Genomic DNA, 21812 nt, shown 5'->3' with positions numbered 1-21812 from the left:
TTTCATTTGAATCTTTGGTTTACATATGTAAGTGACCCAGCTTATAAAAACAAACAACCAGCTTTAATCATTTTTTTATTTTCATTTATTTAACCACATGAAGTAAATAAATTTGATATTTCAAGAATATAAATTAAACCACTGAGATAATAAAATCAATAAATATATTTAAAGAACAATAAACAATCTATGATGCATATACATGTGGGATCAATTACTGTTCATTAATGAAAAGAAACATTGGTATCATCGCATAGATGTAGATATCAGCAAATTGATCTGAAAAATAAATACATGAAACTTTTAAGATAGAGTTGAAATATTTACATTATATTTAATCAATTTGGCTAAATGAAATAAGTCTCTGTTAAATTTACTTTTAAAACTCATTCAAACACCACGTTAAAAAATTTGCAGCCCCAAAATAAGAAAATCAAATTCTACATTAATTAATCATAGACTATAATTAATCCACCCTTTTCTCTCTGTTTATTGATCATCATCAGCACAACAATATGCCTGCATGCATTTAATCATGTTACCTGTTCTGGGCTTGGATTGGCCACAATTTGTCGGTCTTCTTCAGTGTAATTTTCAGTGAGGATCTCAGACAATCGCTGAAATGCCTGCTGAATATTCACCTACGAAATTAAAGAATTCGTTTTACTTTACAACATTTTCTCCCTTGACTACTTTTAAATACACCGTATTTAAGTATATAAATAGAGATTTAATATTGCATCTAACATCAATAAACAAATAACAAAATAGATAGTGAATATAAAGCAAATCACATAATAAACATGTACAATGCAACCAAATAGGTAAAAAAAATTAAAAAGATCCATTTTTCTCAAATCTAAATATGAGAAATAACAATGTTAAAATGTCCAATGTGATATGAATGTGACTTGGTTAAAACATGATCACATCTTCTTAACAAGAGGCCCAGGGTCCACATCACTCACCTGAGCAACAATAGCCATTATTCTGATCGAATCAGCATTACAGTATCAAATTCAAAATATCTTGACATTTTAAAACAGTTCGAATCAAGTGAGCTAACACGGCTTTTGTCTTCTCAGAAGATCTAATCTTGTAACATTGATGACATTTCAACAGACATCTTAAAAACAAAGTTTGACTGTACCTGTATTAACAGTATCATGAAAAATCTGAAAAATAGACATGCATGTACTATATACACACCTTAATTGGTTTAAAGAGAATGGTTTCTGTGTCTTTATTAGCCATATAAAGCTGCATGCTCTTGTGTATGGTGGGAAGGCGAGACTTGATGTTCTTGTACGTCTCTGACACTACATCATGCAGTTTTTCAGGTGTTGCAAATGGCTGTTGTCGCAGAGTGACACTTTTGATTCCCTCCTCCTCCTTCAGGTTTATGACTACCTCAGCCTAAAATACATAATTCATATCAGTCAAGTTCAAGAATTGAAGAATTTGTCTATTTTTGCATGCAAAACATTGCAAACAAGTATTCAGGGCAATTCTGATACACAAGAGAACATGTGTTCATAAACTTATTTCCATTAGTGAGTACATGTGTTTTCCTAACATTAAATTCTTACACGTGCATGTATCTCTTAAAATCATTGAATTTTGAGGGAAAAAAATCTAATGTTGAATCTTTTCATTAGAAAATGTACTACAAAATTGACTCAATAAATGCTTAGTGGTACACTATATTGAAGTAAAATTTTGTCAAACTCTATACTGTACTGTCTCAATACACATACTCTTGAGAGGAATGTTTTGAGTGGTTCATTGAAGGTGTCTGACATATGATGTATGAATTCCTCACAAGTTATTTTCAGCTCCAAATCCACATCCTTTTTAGAGTCCACAAAATGTTCCATTACATGTGGAGTGCCCTGCAGAAAAAAAAAATATTGACAATAAAGAATCAATTTTCTTTCAGCTGAAGAAATAAATAAGTATATTTTTTTTAAACTCCATGTACTGAACAAACCTCTAATATGAACTGCAACAGAGAGTTGTTACTGTTGAACATAAACATTTTGGAACTGTTCTGAATCAAGCCTCGCGCAGCATCTGCAAAAAAATTTAAATAGGTAAATCACATGGGCTATTTAAATTCTCTTTAATGCATGTAATCTATGTTCAGTATTTTTAATTACAGCAGAGCTTTCATAGTAAAAACAAAACTATTCAAAAAAGGTTTTCACAAAAATTGTAGAATTTAATGTAAAACCAGAAGGGAAACTGTGTGTGATTTAACTACACATACTCATTGTTGAGATTACTAATTTAGAACTACAATGAATGACAGTTAGTTTCTGTTTGAGATATGAAGTGTAATTATCACTGATTTGTTAATATAGATAGTAATTTAAGTACATAGGTTTTCTTTACTTAATAAAAGTTTATTAAATCTAAATTGCTACTGACATCTCGACTAAAATTATTTTTCAAACATAGGTAATCACAGATTACAAAGCTCACCGAGACGAGGCATCACCTTTCTGAGGAATCACCTTTATGAGACCACTTTTATCATATTATTTGAAAATCATAGTTAATAATGATCTTTGATATACATGGATACTGTTTTGACACAATATCGTATAACATTATCATATGTCAAAAAATTGTATAATAATCATATGTTCATTTCATAGGGTATTATATGATACAATGTTTATCAATACAATAATATAAAATACGATATTGCATCCTATGATACCTACAATATATATCATATATTACAATCAAATACTGTAATAAATAATGATGAAATATGATATAGTAACATATGATATGACATTGTATCTTATTATACATTATTGTATTTGATCACATAATACAATATCATAATATATTATGATATTGATATTAAATGATACAATATAATAATATATTATACAATATCATATCACATAATAAATCACAATATTGTAACATTTGATATTATATTGTATAATATTACAGTATGATATTGTATTGTATGATATTGTATATTTGATACATGATAAGATATTGTATCACATGATACAATAAGATTAGATACAACATTGTATTATATCAATTGATTCAATATCATGTGATATAGTACTATATCATATCATACAATATATTAAACTATATTGTATTAAATGATACAATATCACATTATACAATATCATATCATACATTTTCATATGATATAATAATATATTTTATAAACAAATATTATATTATACAATATCGTAACATATGATACAAAATATATTATATAATATTATATCATATGATACAATATTGTATGTTGCAATATCATATAAAAAAGCATGTGATTAAATAGTATATTATACAATATCATATTATACAATATTGTATCATAATAAACAATTCTATACATAACATATTCATGATACAATATCATATCATAATGTACAAAAAATTTGATAAAATATCATATCGTATCATATAACTTTTTACAATATGATATATGATATAATATTGTATCATATAAAACAATAGTGTATCATATCATACAATACTATATCATAGGAATCATATTATATCATTTAACAACGAACACATCTATTAAGCAGGTTTGAGATAGGAGAATTTTTTTAGCATCCTTGATAATGGAGATCTGCATCTGAAGCTACCTCTGCGTTTCATTTATAATATAGTTAAATCAACTAAGCAAGCTATTATCTATAAAATATGTGACTTGTTCCAAAAAAACAAATCTCATCCAGCATCCGAAACCTATGGCTCAGATTCAGCATTAAAGCCTGTCAGGTGCATCAGTATCATAAGATGCATCATCCATGCAAGTTTTGTGAAGTTAGGACCAGTAATAACTAAGATATAATCATAAGAGAGCACCTGCTCCAAAAACACCAGCTCTTAAAACCTTAACCTCCCTCCAGTATCCGAAACCTATGGGTCAAATTCAGCATTCATGCCTGTCAGGTGCATCAGTATCATAAGACACACCATCCATGCAAGTTTAGTAAAGTTAGGACCAGTAATAACTATGATATATTTTTTAGCATCCTTGATAATGGTATCAGGCTCTGCATCTGATGCTTCCTCTGTGATTCATTCATATTACAGTTTAATCAACTATGCAAGTTTGAAATAGTACTATTATCTATTAAATATGTGACCTGTTCCAAAAAACTTAACCATATCCAGCATCTGAAACCTGTGGCTCAGACTCAGCATTCAAGCCTGTCAGGTGCATCAGTATCATAAGACGCACCATCCATGGAAGTCTGGTGAAGTTAGGACAAGTAATAACTAATATAAAATCATCAGAGGGCACCTGTTTCAAAAACTTTAACCAGCTCAGAAAACCTTAACCTCCTTCAGCATCCAAAACCTATGGCTCAGATTCAGCACCCAAGCCTGCCTGGTGCATCAGTATCATAAGACGCACCATCCATGCAAGTTTGGTGAAGTTAGGACCAGCAGTAACTAAGATATAATCATTAGAGGGCACCTGCAACAAAAACTTTAACCTGCTCCAAAAACCTTAACCTCCTCCAGCATCCGAAACCTAAAGCTCAGATTTAGCACTCGAGCCTGTCTGGTGCATCAGTATCATAAGACACACCATCCATGCAAGTTTGGTGAAGTACGGACCTGCAGTAACTTAGATATTGCTATCAAAGGGCACCTGCAACAAAAACTTTAACCTGGTCCAACAACCTTAACCTCCTCCAGCATCTGAAATTTAAGACTCAGATTCAGCATTCAAGTCTTTCAAGTCCATAAGTAGGTCCAGATGCATTATCCATACAAGTTTGGTGAAGATAGGACAAGTAATAGCTTTTATACAGGACCTGCAACAAAAACTTTAACCAGGTCCGGACGCTGACGCCGACGCCGAGGGTATAGCATAAGCTCCCCCTGACTTCGTCTCGGTGAGCTAAAAATAAAACTTAGAAATATATGCCCATGGAACATGTCATTGAATACCTGTAGAACTTCATACATGTACAAATGCATGAAGTATGATTCAGATATCTTGCACAGTTTCTTTGAAACTGATCAAAACGCAAAGTTTGACTGACTGAGAGAAGGATGGAAGGATAAAAGACAGATATGACAATTACTATTACCACGGTGGACCATTAAAAACAAGGTATATACATGTACCTACATGTATCTTGACCGTGATACATGTATGCTACAAAATGAATGCCCATTTCCTTACATTTTGTACACATCAATGACATTAAATGTAAATGCTTCATAAGCAAAGAAGGGGGTACAACATTTTATTTAGAATAATAATTCCATATCAAACTTATAATCAGGCTTAAATTTAGCAAAAAGCTGGATGATCATGAAAATTTCATCAACATTAAGTCTATGTACGGGATTGTGCATTGTATCAGTAAATATCAAGAGACAAATGAAATTTTATCTTTTACACTATAAAAAAAATTTGAGTGCATTTGGACAGTCTCTGAATATTAATACAATGTACATGAATGTTGCATATTGTTTGGATACAGTTTTAAGTAATGAAGACTGTACACCACAATGTTATGTATATACAGTCTCTGACACATCATGCAATATTGGAAAAAGACCAGGAGACGAGCTATAACAAAAGTGACACATTGGATCATGGCACAAATCATGCACAGGTAGCTTTTCTTCCAGAGATAATTAGAGACATAATATTCCCGGCTGCATACACATTATAACCACTCACCAGGGACAACATTTGAGAACATGAACAAGTGAGATTATGTACCTTTCATTTTGTTAAAATCTGCAAAAAATTGACAATGTAATGCCCATGTTCAGAGATCAACATCAGAAATTCATACACACATGAATAATAAGAAGTCACATGTCGGTTACTTTATGGATGGGTAAAGTGAATATCTCCATGTACTGTAATTCATAATGATACTAAAGTATACAGTGTGTGTATATATAGTGTACTTGTATATGTGCCTAATAATTTACCATGTACTTCACCCATAACATTTCATATCAATAATGCTGTCTAATTTGAAGACGATCTGAGGAAGATACCTTTTAGTTTGCTGAAATCTAGTGTTGTTTCTCTGATAGAGAAGTCGGTTTGGAATGGTGCGATTTGTTCCCGAAGAATCAGCAAGTGTTTTATCAGAAACAGTTGGCCATCCATCAATGTCTGTCAAAATAAGATGATAGAATTCTGTGAAATTTAAATAATTTACCAGTACACACAAAAATTTCAAAATTTGCACTAGGAATTTCTTATAATCAATTGTATGAAAATATAACAGTTAATTAACTTTGTTCTAGCTTTTACTTGTATTCCTAAAGCCATTTGGACAGGACCATGGACTTTGAGTACCAGATATTTTGTGTCAAATTTAACTTTTACATGCCCATTTCAAAGTTTTTGGCTGATAGAAATCAAGAGCATTTGTCTGCCTCAATGATGCACCTTCATAAACTGTGTATGTATACATTTTATTTGAGGTGCCACACCAATTTACTCTTGTTTTGATGATGGACTTAAAAGTTTCTGATACATTACCATACATTGAAAGTCAACAATCTCATCATGATTTATAAGAAGTTAATTCCCTTTCCCAGTGAGCAGCTAGCATGATACAGAATGATAAAATGATGAGTACCTTTCTTTTGGTAATGCCTTCCTTTGCGATTTTCAGTGACTGTATACAAGACTGTAGAGCTTCTTGAGAGAGGCCTTGAAATGTTGTTTTCTATAAGAAATTGAATTAAATAGAATCATGTGAATTATCATTATTAATATACTGGTACAATTTTATAAAGGTAAAAGTCTACATACACACAGAAGAGAGAATTCAAACAATACCCATACCCATGTTAAACTGACATTACAGAACATTTTACTTGTTTTGGAATTCATGTCAATCTATTAGAAATTCCAGTGAAATGGAGTATCATTTAAAATCAACATCTAGAAAATACATTTTATACTTAGACAATTAATTTTAATCTTAAAACACCAACATTTCTGCTGAATAAGTTGAGTGTACATGTGAAGCTGATAAGGTTTGGAACTTCATTAAATTTGTACACACTAACAATATAATTCTAACCCTGGCTAAATTAAATACATGAACACATATGCATGAGTTATAGACACTGTCTTTGCATATACCTGTACATTGCACCAATACAGCTTTGACAGAAACTTACGTCGATACATCTGTAGAGTTTGGACAGAGTCACTAGTGTCCTTCGTACTGTTGGGTACCACATTCCATGGAGGTCCGCTGGGGACATGGGCATCGTACTGGTCACACTCTTCACTTCTACAATGGGAATGAGGTTCCTTGTACACAATGTCTTATACCAATACTTTTTAAGATCATGGGAATCCATCATAAGTGGTATAAATATAAGTAAATGACTATATACATATAAGTACATGTAATATAATTGACCATGAGTTAAGTAGTTTGGTTTGACGTTCACAATGTACAGGTACACATTACATATGTATCTGGGTGAAGTATGCAGGTCTACCTGTCTGGTCTGGGCTGTTCTTGCCCGCCTCAGTCAGTTCAGCCACCTCCTGACTGGTGCTGGAGGCGTTTGAGGCAGAGCGGGAGTGGCCCTTCAGTGAGGATGAGGAGGGAGTCCGGGTGTGTCCCTTAGTCTCCCCTGCTCTGATGCTCTCAGCAATGCTCTAAAACCAATCAAAAGTGAGAGGACAGCCATATCTGACCAAATCTGTATACATTTTACAATTCTTTCACTCACTTTACTTTATTTACATATTATTTGCATCAGTCTATGCATTAGTACCCATTTAACAAAATATTTTTGACCGTTGCTAAAATTCACTTCCAGTACTCGTCAAACTTTAAACATGATTGTCTGGTAGTGTCAATTTACTTCTAGTTTTTCATTTGATCAATACTTTGTTGTTGTACCTGCATCATCTCTAATTTTTCAGGGTAAGCTAGATCTCCCTGTGCTGCTGAATATTGCAGGATGTCTGAGCGTATATAGATGTAGGTTCTATACACCAGTCGTTCCTGCATGTCCATCAACATCTGACGACAGACATTACCAAAGGATGACAACTCCTGGGCTGAAATGGAAAATAAAAATCTTTTTTTAAAAAGATAATCATTAATCTTTCACTTTAAATTGTTTAGTTATAGTTTCGAGAAAAAAATCTCCTTAAAAAATATCTAGAAGTTTAAAATAAGGTAAAAATTATGAACAGAGTAAAAGAATTTAGGGAAATCGTACACGAGAGCAGAAAATATTTGTACAATAAAACATAGGCTTTAAAAGTTACTTATATCTAGCGTTATTATATTTTGACTGTTACCATTGGCTTGTGTATGTTCCTCCAGCATTTCCACCTTCATGATGGAACAAAGCTCTGCCAAGGTCTCCAGATGGTTGACATGGATGATGAGTGGTCGGAAAACGTCATACAAGTTGTTACACAGTCGCTCAAGCATTTCACTGAAATTATCAATGTATAACTTCATTTTCAAAGAGCTACTTGACGTCCCTCACTGTCCCTATAACCTTTTCCGGTTATTGTTGCTCAATGTTCTTTGACTTTTATAAATGATTAGCACTTGTTTGATGAATGTGATATCTAAACAACCAAATTCTATGTACATACATGTATATGTACATGCAAGCCATTGGCAATATCTTGGTTGTGGATATAACTATGAACTGGTACTCACTCTAGAAGACCTGTGTGTTTGGTGAAGAAGTTATAGTACAGCTGGTATTCATCCTCACAGACATGGACCATAAAGGCACAGCCACTCCTCATCTGAAAACAAAATAAATATCCATGTAGATAATTCTATCAGAGAATCTAGACTTCCAAAATTAAGATTTGTATCATTAAAATAACAAAAGACTTTCTTCAGCAAAGTAGAAGTACATGTATGAATCTGACATGATATGATTTGTATCATTAAATTAAAAAGGAGACTTCTTTCAGAATGTAAGAACTTTCATCAGACAGTAACACTGTACCCACCAGAGCGCAGTGGTCTCTGGCGTGCTTTGTGGCCAGGTCGTTGATGGTGGAGCTGATACTGGGCCCAAGCAGCTGTTCCCGCTGGCTGAAGTAACACTGCTGACAGTCCACTAATGCCTGGCTGTACCTGTAATACACATCAACATCTAGTCATAGGGATATCATGGTGTTACAACTTTTCTCTACAAGTTACTTCAAAAATATGTACAGTGTATATTATAACTTCAATGTCCCTTAAATCAATTATAACTTGACTATGAAAATACATCCACATTTTATCTTGGTACACCAAGTATTATATAATGGATTACTGTCATTTAAAGCTGCTTGGTCCGATTTTATATCGAATTTTATGCACGCTTTTAAACGATGGTTATGCTAAGTATATCTATAATAATAGACATTGTAGTAGTTTTCCCAGTCAATTAGGCCAAATTTTAATGAAGAAAAATACATGCAAAATTGGCTAACAAAACAAACAACATAAAAGGGTACAGTTTATTTCGCCTCATGTTAAAGTTCACCCCTGACGATGAGACGGGAATGGTTGTATTACGACTTCGACATCGCTATAAATAAAGGTCTAAATGATCAGACAAATTACAAATAAACATGTGTACGTTTTGTTCGCTAATATTTCTGAAGTTTGCTTTCTTTACAATCGATGCATAGCATGCGGGTTGAATAACCCCAATTATTCGGGGGACGAAACCAAACGGTTTCCTTTTCTAAACATTCCCGTGATGCATTTAGGTTTGTTTTTTCGTTTGCCCAAAAAGAAATTATTTTTATTTACTTTGAATATTTTTAACTTTGAAAGGAGACTGATTCTGCTGGTGTAAATAGGAGAAAGTCCATAACTTTCTAAGATAAATGGTTTGTATAGAAAAAAATTTGATACTGTAATAACAAAAAAATCGGACCAAGCAGATTTAAAGGGTACCAGATATAATATGTTTTCTATCTATGGATAGTAGGTACATGTAATACATGTAGTTTCCACATACTGTTAGTACAGTGCATATTACATAATTATTTTCCTGGTTCCAAAACAAGTACAAGAATAACCTTCATTTTTTGATATGAATCTGCCTGTCTATTACTGTAGATTACTAATTAAACTCGAGGAATTAATTTCCGTGTAAAATCGCGAGAAGCAACCCTCGCAGATTTTAAAACCTCGCTTTTATTTGCAGACAGATTGAGCTATAGGAAATAATAACAAAAAATTGGTGATCGCGATTTTATATTCTCGCCTTTTGATACAAGCAGCGGAATTAAGTACTCACGTAAAATAAGGAATTTACAGTATTTAATCAACTTACTCTGGACTTTTATCCAGCCGGATTTCGAGCTGTTCCATCAAGGCTTTCACTCTTGGTGCATTGGCTCGGAATTTTCCATAAAACAAAGTAAATGCATTGTCCCCCAGTTGAGATGAAGTTGAGCTCTGTGTCAATAGAGTGATAAGATAAATTAATTTTTCAAACTTATTGTTATAAAACCTTTTTTTAACTATAAACACATTATAAACTTTGAGAGAAAAAAATCTTCTTAAAAAGTCCCTAAATAATATGTAACACATATGCATGTACCATACAATTTAGGAATGTAATGCATACATGTACATGTAATGACTTTAATCATGGAAAACAAAAGCAACAGCATATATTCATGATCATTACATCCATATGCGATTGGCTTTTGTTAAATGAGTTGTTTGATGTCACTTCAGAAAACACTGGCTAAGTAAGTTTTCGTATGCAAAGTTGGTGAAATTTCAAATCCAATTCAAAAATGTCTACATAATTCAGATTTTTGTTTCAATCTATATTACATTTATACATTATATCACAATGTTGTCCTTACCCTTTTCTCTTGAACCTGCCTGGTGGAAGACTGTAGAATGTTGACGACGTGAGATTTGATGAGATTCAGAGCTCGAGACAGACACTGATTGAGTCTGGCCAAATATGTCTGACTCTCCTTGTAATTCAACTGTTGAGTAAAATGAAAAAATGTCCCAACATGTACAATTTATCCTACCGTTGTACAAATCATTCAGTCTTCATAAAAAAAATTTGAAACTACTTGCACCATATCACTGACGTAAAAAAAATTTCAAGGTTGCAAATTAAAAAGATCTCTAAAATTTAAATGGTACATGTTTTTATACACTTAATAGAAGGTAATTCTCTTAACTGAACATAGTTTTTCGATGGAATGTACATGTAAATTTCAAAGCCTGCAACTCATCAATCAACAAATGCATTTTACTTACATTATTTTTCAGGTACAAAATGCATTCATCCAGGCGAGATAGCATTGGAACAAAGGATTCATTGGTTACCATCAGCGTGGGAGAAGACAGTTTCTAAAAAAATTCAAAACATTTGGGATATAAGCATGTATAATTACACGTAAAATATTTAACGATAAATGTGAGTCTGGTTGTTTTTCGAGTTTAGAGTTTATTTCAGCAACTGTTAAGATATAATGTGAAATAATCGTTGGCGACATTGAAGAAATGACCAACATAAATTCTAGTTGTCCCAGTCCCAACTAAAGGGTGGAAGAAATACTGGTAGTGTCACAGTATACAACTGTATGCTGTATTCTATGTAACAGTTAACAAAATGTTTACAAACATTATTTCCATCAAAACTGTTAGACAAAGGCTATGAAGCAAAGTGATAAGCCAGGAAAATCAAGATACCTAGTGCCCATTCTTAGAACAAAATGTCCTTTCTAGGAGACAGTATTCAAACTTTTTTCAAAACTTACACTTGAGATCTTGTCCAATTCATTGTAATATGACAATTTGTTACTGATATTTTCAGCTGTATTCATCAACCTTGTCTGAAAAATAAAAATTTGTCATATACCGTAATACGATCATAATCTGATAATTACTGAGAAAGTTTTTAAAAATGTATCATTTCAATATTAAATTGAAGGTCATCAAATAGATTTTTTACCTGTTCAGCAAGTAAGTGTTCACAGGCCTCATGTAAAGCATTGGTTTTAGTGGAAACACTGATATATTGCTTCTGAAGTCCGGCTAGATAGGTCAAGGCTGTTGTTACCTCCCCTAGAACTCCATCACACTGGCTCTGGTACCCCTGTAACTCCTCTATGTATTGTCTACAAGTTAGGAGTTCTTACAAGCAAGCTTTTATTTGAGATACTATTATTGATCTGACACTAAAAAAATCCAAATCAATAAAACACTATCAAACAGATGCACGTTAAAGGGACTTGGACACAATTTGAGATAAAAAAAATTATTTTCATTTTTTCTGTATAAAATGTTTAACTGGTGCATTTTAAATGATTGACCAAAATATTGAATGTTAAAGTCAAGTTACAAGCGAGATACAGAGGTAAGAATTGGTTGTTATGTAAACAAAGCTGGAGTCTCATAGTTGTTTACAAAAATGTAATGTAGAGAATTACCATTTCGTAGACAAAATGACATGCAAAAAACAATTCAAACTAATTCAATATCTTCATAAATACTATTTTCAACAAAAGAAAGATACATTTGATTGAAACTTACACCAATACAACACATTTGTAAAAAATGACACTTTCGAGCTTTGTTTACAAAACAAAGAATTATAAACTCTGTATCTTGCTTATAACTTGCTATTTGACTTTCAAATTTTGACATACCATTGTAAACTTCTATATTTATCAGTATAAACATTGAAAATGGAAAAATAAATTTTGAAAATTTTAAGTCAAATCGTGTCCAAGTCCCTTTAATCTATGATGATTTATTTTTGTAAATACACTGTACAAGCAAGTTTTTACATCTATTTACTAAAAATAAGAGAGTCAATTTTCAACTTGCTTAATAATTTGTGCTCTCAGTCATTTTTAAAAGTACGATAGAGAGCAGAAATTTAAATATCTGAAACAATGAAATTTTAATGAAATGATAAAGAAAACACAAAGCAACTTGAGCAAGTCAAGGTAAATTACATTTCCTAAAATTGGAAATATTTGAAATATCCATACCTGTATGAAGCTTCTTCCTCTTTTTCCATATCTTTTTCCAGATCAGAGTACCATGATAGAAACTAAAATACAAAAAGGAGAGATCTTTATAGTAGTCTTAAAGCCCAATATTTCATCATATGGAATTGTATTCTGGTACATAGGTTCCTACTGCTTGTGCTGTTTCTGCTTTTTCTTGTGGGGCATTTTTCTGGAATTCTTCAACTGCACTGGTTTCTTCTGTACCCTGCTTCTCTTGCAATTTAGAATGACTGGACTGACCTTCATCCTTTGGCAACTATAGGAAAAATGACAGATAATTTTTTTATTTTATTTAAACTGTTCAAATTACATTAGACCTAAATATAATTACTTTGTCCAAAATGTAATCTGTCGAGTCAAAGTTCATGAGATGCAGATAAATATATAATACCCCTGGTAATGGTGAGCGCAGCGAGCTCCATCAACAATGTGTACAAACACAGAAAATTCATGTTGAAATCTGCACACTGTTATAAAAATTTTAATGAGGCCATGTGACGTCATTTCCTCCGGAATCAAGTTAAACCCGACTCGCACCCAAACCAACTCGTACCCAAATATTTGAGTACGACTTCACTTGTCAACTCGTACCCACGGGAAAAATATATTTATACTAGGAAAATAAAATACAATAGTTTTCATTCATATGTTATGTTTTTTATTTATGTTTTATTTAACTATAAATTAACTTTGCCTCTTGCCTAATCCATTTGATTACTCAAAAAATATGTTTTAATTATAAAACAATATCTAATATAATGATTTACTTACCGTTTTCTTGCAGGAAACACACCTCTTTCGAACCATGTTGATCTACCAAAAGTGATGAAAATGTGTGTTTCTTCTTAATTATGAGCAGCATGTTTATTTTGTGCTGACAAACTCATTGGTTGATCGGTTGAACGGAATCACATAAAGCAATTAATTTTAATTTTAATTGATGATATTAACCTGCTCATAACCATTCATGATCCGTCCGCATTCAAGTACAGAACTATAGTATACCAGATTTTTATAACAAATTCTTTTAAATTTGTTATACAATTCGCATATTAATGTTATCGATAATATACAAAACATAACAACATACGAATAAAAGCCATTCATTTTATTTTCCAATTATAAATATATTTTTTCCCGTGGGTACGAGTTGACTAGTGAAGTCGTACTCAAATATTTGGGTACGAGTTGGTTTGGGTGCGAGTCGGGTTGGGTACGACTTGACTGTAATTCATTCCTCCCTAGAATTAATCTGACACAATTCTACGAGAATGATTTCATTCGAAATGTATTTCTTTGCATTTTTTTTTTTTTTAGAATGTCATGTATTAAAAAGATGAATAAAACATTTAATTTTGCTTATTATACAATGTTGTTAAAACAAGAACTGAAGGTTGGAATAATATTAAGATATGATGCCAAAGGAAAGTAGAGAAATTCTTAATTTATCAATACAAGTCCTTTCAAAATTGGCCAAGGGGTTATTTTTTATGGCCAAGGGATTATTTTTTAACGAATCTTTAAAAAAATTGGTTTTCAATAACATATATAGTGAAAAGAAAAAAATTGACATACATTTTAGCACCAGAGTATATTTACTATCTTTATCAAAATTCGCCCACATTTACTGCGTATTTTTTTGGGAACAGTCTATAGAGTTAAATGTATAAAATAAAGTGAATTCAAAATATCTAAGCGTAAAAAATCATTAAACAAAATAACAACATAAATGGCTTCTTGACAGACTAGACTGACAGTGTGACACGTCTTACATCTATTGGAATCCGCCTTTCATTCACTATTGAAGATATCTGTATACATGTGTCTTTTTGTTTCGTTGACAAAGCCGTCAGAGGATTGTTGCGTGACTCCCAGTTTGCCAGTCTCTCTCTCACAAGGCGTTTGTTCATCTTTGACATACTACGCTCAAAAACTGAAAAGTTTACGTTTCATCCATTCTTTCGATCTGTGAAAAAGAAAGTTAAGACTCGATGTAGAAACAAAGTTATTTTATTATTCGGATATTTTTGGAAATTTAAGCCTTATTGATTTTTATATACATACCATAATAATACACGACATAACACTAATACTAAAAAAATTTTGATTTCTACGAGGTTATCTTAGAAACAATGCATTTCCAAACAAATTCTCCCTACTATTCCACTGCGACAAATAGGCCCATGAGCCATATCTCTCACCTGAACAATGTGGTGGCCGCTCACTGCTAGAATGGGTTCCAGAGATCGTGAGTTCAAGCCCTGACCGGGGCGGAGGTGGAGCTCCAATAAGGTGAATTTCTCTGTGCTTTATATATCTATCATTCACTATTGGTAGGTATATGTCAATTTAAGAGTTATTGCAATGTTTGTGCTTATTTTATATATATAGTGGATCGATAGAGATGTCTGAGATGATGGATTTTTTTTTCTTTCAAATTACAAGAATCGAGAGGTAGCCCCTGCCCTAGATGTGTCATATAGCAGGAGAGGTCAGAATCAATATAGGGCTTTATGAGCAGTGGATCGATAGAGATGTCCGAGATGGTGGATTTTTATTTTCAAATTACAGGAAATTTAAATTATAAAAGTATCAACAAATTCAAGAATCGAGAGGGTAGCCCCTGCCCTAGATGTGTCATATAGCAGGAGAGATCAGAATCAATATAGGGCTTTATGAGCAGTGGATCGATAGAGATGTCCGAGATGGTGGATTTTTATTTTCAAATTACAGGAAATTTAAATTATAAAAGTATCAACAAATTCAAGAATCGAGAGGTAGCCCCTGCCCTAGATGTGTCATATAGCAGGAGAGACCAGAATCAATCTTGCAATGTATTATAAATCATTATATTTACATTTTCAACTGTCTTTGTCTATGATAACATTAGAATTAATTTTGCGCCGCGTAGTAATAGCATGTGCTTCGTAAAAAATAGTGGTTTTAAAATGTTGTTTTAATTAGAAAAATATAAATATAAGTAATAGGAAATCGTTCTTTGAATTATTCTGAGGTGATAATATTGTCGGAGCGTGGTTAAATCTATCTATAGACATTTCTTATGTCTATAACGCTTTAGTTGGGTATTCTGTGCAAGGCCATATACGAATGTCAGTTCATGATTGAGTAATAGGCAAGAAACCGAGCTTGCAATTATTTGAACTCTTGCTATGTTTTCTATGTACTTATTTTGATAAAAAAAAAAAATCATCTATTTTGAATGTTTCAATTATGACACAACAAATCGGTTTCTTGTGTTTTCATTAATAATTTTGCATAAAAAAAAATTCTTTACAAGTCATTTATTTAAAAAAGCAAACAAGCGTTAGAAACATTGCATTCTATGCATGAACAATTGAAGTCAGAGACAACAGCACTGAAGTAAGACAGGACGATCTTCGCCCGTTTATCTGTTTATACTCAGGATAAACCCAATTCCCGTACATGTAGCTACTTCTACATTTATTCGATATACAATATCATACAAAACATTCATGCATATGATACATTATTGAATACTGTATATTATCTAAATTAAAAGGATGAGAGTAACACAAAGAAACGACACAATCAATTCCAAATGTCTCCGCGGACTGACACTTCCGCTGCTTTCGTTATTGTTGGTCAGTCTCTGGACCTGCTTGTCCTTCAGCATTTCTACATCACATGACTGAAGCAAGGACAAGAACCTGGGGAAGTCACCGTTGAACATCTGTGCTGCCCTGTGTACTATATATTTCCCGACATCTCCACTCAAACAGGGATGTTTCCGGACTTCTTTCACCACCTCTTTGCATTCCTCTAAGCAAATGGAAAACGGTTTGCAATTGTTCTCAAGCTTTTCTAAAAGAGGCCGAGTGTCTGGATGAGAGAGGTTAAAAAAGTTCGTAATGTTGCAACCGTAGGGATTCAAATCTCGATAAAGTTTTGTTAAAGAAAGACTTCTCCATGTTGTGCACGTGCGGGAAAGGAGGTTTTCGGCGGGAAAAACAACCATGAATCCCAAACACATCTCATCGCTAGTTCCCCTGCCACTGAAGGTTGTTTTCTTTTTATTCTTAGATTTGAACACGCACGTTGTTTTTATTTCATCCCCGGGTTGAATTTCCAAAGGTGGAGATATCCTGGATATAACAAATTATAAGGTAATAAGTATCAAATCAACAAAACCGAATAACAGAGTTACTATGTTTCCAAACTAAGGGCACTTACGTGACAAATTTGGGTCTATCGTAGCTGTAAGTGGTTTCATTTGTTACATACGCTATCCGCTTTTCATTTCGTATTATCTCTAGCGATTCCTCGCGACCTGTACACAAAGGTGTAATAAAAGATAAGACAATTTATTCAAATTTTTCTCCAAAACCATAGTTGCAAACCAGGCCCAACATGTATGACCCTCTCCCGTCTGGCCGAGCTATGCAGACTTTGGTTTGGTCCAAAACTGAATGATCATTACAAATCAAGAATATGTACACAAATCTGATCAAAATACAAAGCACTATGCAGGGGCGAGAATTGGTCCTGTACGAATGGTATACGTACCAAGATAGTGCATATGGTTGAGAGCACGGACGATCTTAATGGGTCCCGTCAGAAGTCTATGGGTGTCCTCTTTGCTGCAGACAGCAGATTCCGCGTGCCTTTCTCTCCCGGGGGGTATTTCGAGGTACCATTGTCCCACCATCAGCATGACAGCTGAATTTGGACGCAGCTTTGGGGTGTAGTGTAACGTCATGCCCGAGCTGTCGCTGTAGTCGTCACGCATCTCTGGGTTATTCCAGTGCACCTGTGATAAAAACCCATACGTGTAACAAAGGATTTTTTTGTGGTAAGTGTGGAGGGTGTGCATGCATGGGGAATATTCATTACATCGATGATAAAACCTTGCAGATAAATCCATCAAATCCCATCTAATTTCACGCACGCAACATCGTTTTTGAAAGGGGGGGGCAGACTCATCGAATAAGGAACCCCCCCCCCCCCCCCCCGAAAAAAGGAACTTTCCAGAATCATGAAAATTCTAATCCGTCTTAATTTCGTTATTTCATTTCAATTTTTTTTTTACATACTGCGAGGGGGGGGGGGCAACTCCATCGTTATTTCGTTATTCACACTTTTATATGTAATTTAGCAAAAAATCTTTGCTGCGACAAAATAATGGGGGGGGGGGGGAGGGAAGGCCCCTCCCCCTGCACCCCCCCCCCCCCCCGATGCTACGACCCGGAATTTCTTTCCACAGAATGAAGTATATAATTAGATTTTTTTTTGCCATTTTTCGGAAATCAAACATATCTGGATAAAATCAACACCGCACCGTTAACGTAAACATGTTTCATTTGTTGTTTGGAAAACTATACCTGCATCAAGACCCTTTTAATCCCTTTCTGGCCAATCCGGATCCCTGCTTCATGGTAGAGACATTGACCTGCTGACCCCACCGTCCAGGCCCCAAACAACGTGTTACACTGGACGGATCCCATCTCGCATGCTGTTGGCCCACTGGCTTCGCCCTGTTTATCTGATACATTTTTTGAAAGGAAAGAAAGAGAAAAACTCAAGATAATGTATTTGAAACTTAACCACGATAATCTGCTAGTACAGCATCCACTCCACATCCCCCCCCCTTTCGACCTTGGGGAGGGTAGACTTGCATGAGAGAATTGAATGGTTGAAAGCTACTCATCCATTTACAGAAGTGCAATACAATATCGTTGTGAGTCATCGAAAACTATTGTGGGCATAGTGGATAAAGTGTTCAAAACAATTTTGATTCCATTCTAAACAACCAGACTCAGCAGTTTATCAATGGGCACCCAAGAAAACAGACAAACATGATATCCAAAAATTAGAATTCAATGAAGAAAAGTGTCTCCAAACCCTTGTCTGTAATCTATGCTTGAACTGCATTGACATTGACCACTAACATGTTATTTTCAAATATTTGCATCTACCAAGTATTATTTCCTCTATAAGTGGAAAACTTATTCTTTATGTAAACATAGAAAAAATTTACATAACCCGCTAACTCGGGTTTTGTATATTTTCTGCAATGTCGCTACCTTCATATCCCGAATGAATCACCAAAGAAAGCATTTTATAGTTTAAGTGAATCCAACCGACCTGAATCGCATCCAAAAAGCAGTATATGATGCATCACATTCTTATTTTCAATCACAGGGGTCATTGCAATGACGTGGTAATCCCCATCAGTTGGGAGGTCAAAGGTCATACAAAAATAGTTCGTCTCAAAGTTGGGTACTGATGTATTTGGAAATCTAATGGTAACATTCTTCACCTCTGTTCAATTAAAAAAAAAACAAGTAATAATAAGTGCAGAGAGTATAAATATTATCAAAAAATTTACTTTAATTTGTTATTCATTAATTTTACTGACCAGGACTCTTGATTGCATCGCATTTGAAGCTTTCAAGTTCACAATTCAGCCACGTATTCTTCGGTTTGCACAAGTCACTGTCGTGGGGCTCACAAACTCCTTAAAAATTCACATCAAAAAGTTTTTTAAATAAATTCATTGGTTTTGTCGGCTTTTAAGAATTTTTAGGATAATTAGGTTTTCCACTACGTACCTGGATGTGAGAGGCCTTGGTTTGTCTCTGGGGTGGAGTTTTCTTTCCAAGTACAGTTCGGGTCACCGAGCTCTTGTCCGTTCGTTCGTCCGTCGCCATCCGAGTCTTTCTCACAAAGTTCCTTGGTCCATTTCTATATAATAAAAAAAGAATAATATTATCTCTTTAATAGAATTGTCATTGATTTCTCTCAAATAAGCAAAACGTGTAATTTGCACATTTTTAAAACCTAATTTATTGTAAAGAAAATTTGTACTTTACAAACATTCAAAGTCGTTTAAAACATTGTAAAAGAAATATGACATTCCATCCACTAAACTTAAAGTACATGAATTTAAATAACTTATTCGTATAAAAAATTATAATCGTACACTTTTTTTTTTAGCGAAACTGATAAATTAAACAGTCCTGTTGCATTTCAAAGACGAACTTTAAGGGACGATCTTAAACACAATTTTTAAACTGTTTGCACTCTTAATTTAGGTTACACTCTCAACAAACCATTTTCAGAGTACACGTTACATGTTTCATAGCATCAGCGGATACGCGTGTGTCATCTAAATTTCAACAATCAAACAGCCCTTGATATTTTTTTTTCAGTAATCTTTTGTCGTCTTGAATTTAGTAAAGTGCATCATATATATTTATATCATTTAGTACAATTTCCTATCTTTTTTAATTTCAAAGGCGTTACATTTATTAAACTTGAAGGAGAAAAAATATATCAAAAACAGTGTTAAAATACATCGCCGGAGTTATTAAACGATTTCCTTTCCCTCTTTTTGAACCTTTGAATCTTTGGCTGTCTGTGGACGGTTGAAACTGTATTATCGCGGCTATATCTGACTATGTGGATCACCACTATACAGAGTTCTACGATTGCAATCAGATTTTGGCCGGGTCTGTTGAAAACGTTTATAAAAACAAGCCAGCGCCCATCAATGTTTTTAGTTTTAAGCGTGTCAAATGAAGAAACAGCAAAAACCTTTTTTCAAAGCAAGATATTCGATTTTGTATGTATTGGCAGATGAACCGGTCTTAAAAAAATGAAAAGGCGACCGTGACGAACCTTGTACATATTTTTAAAACACTACTAGCTGCTTTTCCATTTTATTCATTTAGTTTCTTATACTATAGTTTTAAAAGATTAGTTCAAATTGTTTAATTTGTATATCCTATAGAGTAAAAATATTTCCAACACATTGAGCTAGGAATCTTTTAATGTTTACTCTATTTATACGTTTGATTTATTTGATTTTTTTTGTCGCTGATTTATGGTAATAAAACCCATGGTACGTTAATTGAAATAAGACATGTAAAACTTACCAAACCCGCGGCAGCGAAATCCATCCCGAAAGAGTTTCTCGCCCCACCCCCCAATTCGTTCTCATGACCCAATCCATGCCACAAAAAATTTGGTTTGCATGAATGAGGCACCATGTCCCCATTCGGTATCCGCTGCTGAAAACTCTTAAATCCAAAGCATGAAGAACCCCATAATAAAAGGAGGCAAATAAATCTGAAAATCAAAAGGAAAAAGTTATTACAAGAATGTCTTATTATAAGCGTAAATATCTCATCAAGATTAGGAAATTAGATTCAAATTTAACGATGGCATCCCAAAGGTTAGAATATGGGACACAGATTTTCAACTCACCGTGGAAGCATGCTTGCAGATGGCTGTTTGAATGCGGGGATAAAGGTTGCGCATGTAGTTTTGATGTATGATAAACAGCTATGCTAACTACGCCTGAGTCATTTTCGCAAGAACTGTGTAACCTACGAGAACTTTGAGTACTTTTTGCTGCTGTTCGTTTCATAACTATAACAAGTTAATAGCATGGAATTATCTAAAGTTCAGTAGCTATTTTTCTCTCGCTTCGCTTTAATTATGCATTTATTCTATTTTTTTTTTTCTGTTGATAGCATGTTTAATTACATGTTCATTTTTAACCAGGTTTTCCAAGGGTTAATCCGGTTATTAAAAATTGTGAAAATGGCGGTCGGGCGGCTGTCAAACGGGTACCATCATTGTACGAATTACTCCTACAGTTTTCAAGATTTGCAGATCAATAATACATATATCAGAGATGTGCATATTGCTAATAAAATTTGATTTCTGATAATTTATGAAAAAATACCAGCTTTTGAACTTAGTCATATTTTGGCAAAATATTGCA

The 21812-nt window shown here is 33.6% G+C and overlaps 3 protein-coding genes across 4 annotated transcripts in view; 1 reads left to right on the top strand and 2 right to left on the bottom strand.

Annotated features, from left to right (window-relative positions):
* Positions 1 to 21812, top strand: part of LOC128165290 (mRNA export factor-like) — a 105227-nt gene that overhangs the window by 11278 nt on the left and 72137 nt on the right. The gene's annotated exons all lie outside the window — the stretch shown is intronic.
* Positions 59 to 15008, bottom strand: LOC128165287 (conserved oligomeric Golgi complex subunit 3-like). 2 transcript variants are annotated; one of them, XM_052829680.1, is made up of 22 exons: positions 14815 to 15008; positions 13173 to 13298; positions 13022 to 13083; positions 11977 to 12142; positions 11783 to 11857; positions 11280 to 11372; positions 10868 to 10996; positions 10324 to 10448; positions 8999 to 9125; positions 8694 to 8785; positions 8321 to 8460; positions 7914 to 8074; positions 7504 to 7666; positions 7174 to 7289; positions 6624 to 6713; positions 6031 to 6151; positions 5744 to 5761; positions 1991 to 2073; positions 1758 to 1892; positions 1210 to 1416; positions 543 to 641; positions 59 to 279 (listed from the first exon to the last, which is right to left on the bottom strand). In XM_052829680.1, the coding sequence occupies exons 1-22, from the start codon at positions 14959 to 14961 to the stop codon at positions 247 to 249; spliced, it is 2508 nt and encodes an 835-aa protein (XP_052685640.1). In that variant the 5' UTR covers positions 14962 to 15008; the 3' UTR covers positions 59 to 246. The 2 variants fall into 2 exon arrangements, with proteins under 2 accessions (XP_052685640.1, XP_052685642.1); XM_052829682.1 differs by lacking the exon at positions 5744 to 5761.
* LOC128165289 (DBH-like monooxygenase protein 1) lies at positions 16330 to 21422 on the bottom strand. Its single transcript, XM_052829684.1, has 9 exons — positions 21290 to 21422; positions 20959 to 21151; positions 19633 to 19765; positions 19440 to 19538; positions 19166 to 19342; positions 18403 to 18563; positions 17588 to 17831; positions 17255 to 17351; positions 16330 to 17166 (listed from the first exon to the last, which is right to left on the bottom strand). The coding sequence occupies exons 1-9, from the start codon at positions 21298 to 21300 to the stop codon at positions 16572 to 16574; spliced, it is 1710 nt and encodes a 569-aa protein (XP_052685644.1). The 5' UTR covers positions 21301 to 21422; the 3' UTR covers positions 16330 to 16571.

Source organism: Crassostrea angulata, chromosome 10 (genome assembly GCF_025612915.1).
Source record: "Crassostrea angulata isolate pt1a10 chromosome 10, ASM2561291v2, whole genome shotgun sequence".
NCBI classification, from domain to species: domain Eukaryota; kingdom Metazoa; phylum Mollusca; class Bivalvia; order Ostreida; family Ostreidae; genus Magallana; species Magallana angulata.
The sequence above is the reverse complement of the archived record's forward strand: the minus strand, read 5'-3'. Positions and strand labels throughout refer to the sequence as shown.

Coding starts and splice junctions, on each gene's coding strand:
- LOC128165287 (XM_052829680.1), bottom strand. CDS start 14,961: ATGTCAAAGATGAACAAACGCCTTGTGAGAGAGAGACTGGCAAACTGG. Junction 12,143..13,021: donor GAGGAAGAAGCTTCATACAG/GTATGGATATTT, acceptor CCTAACTTGTAG/ACAATACATAGAGGAGTTAC. Junction 7,290..7,503: donor GAACAGCCCAGACCAGACAG/GTAGACCTGCAT, acceptor TTCCCATTGTAG/AAGTGAAGAGTGTGACCAGT.
- LOC128165289 (XM_052829684.1), bottom strand. Junction 19,766..20,958: donor ATTTCGCTGCCGCGGGTTTG/GTAAGTTTTACA, acceptor TTTATTATATAG/AAATGGACCAAGGAACTTTG. Junction 19,343..19,439: donor CGATGCAATCAAGAGTCCTG/GTCAGTAAAATT, acceptor TTAATTGAACAG/AGGTGAAGAATGTTACCATT.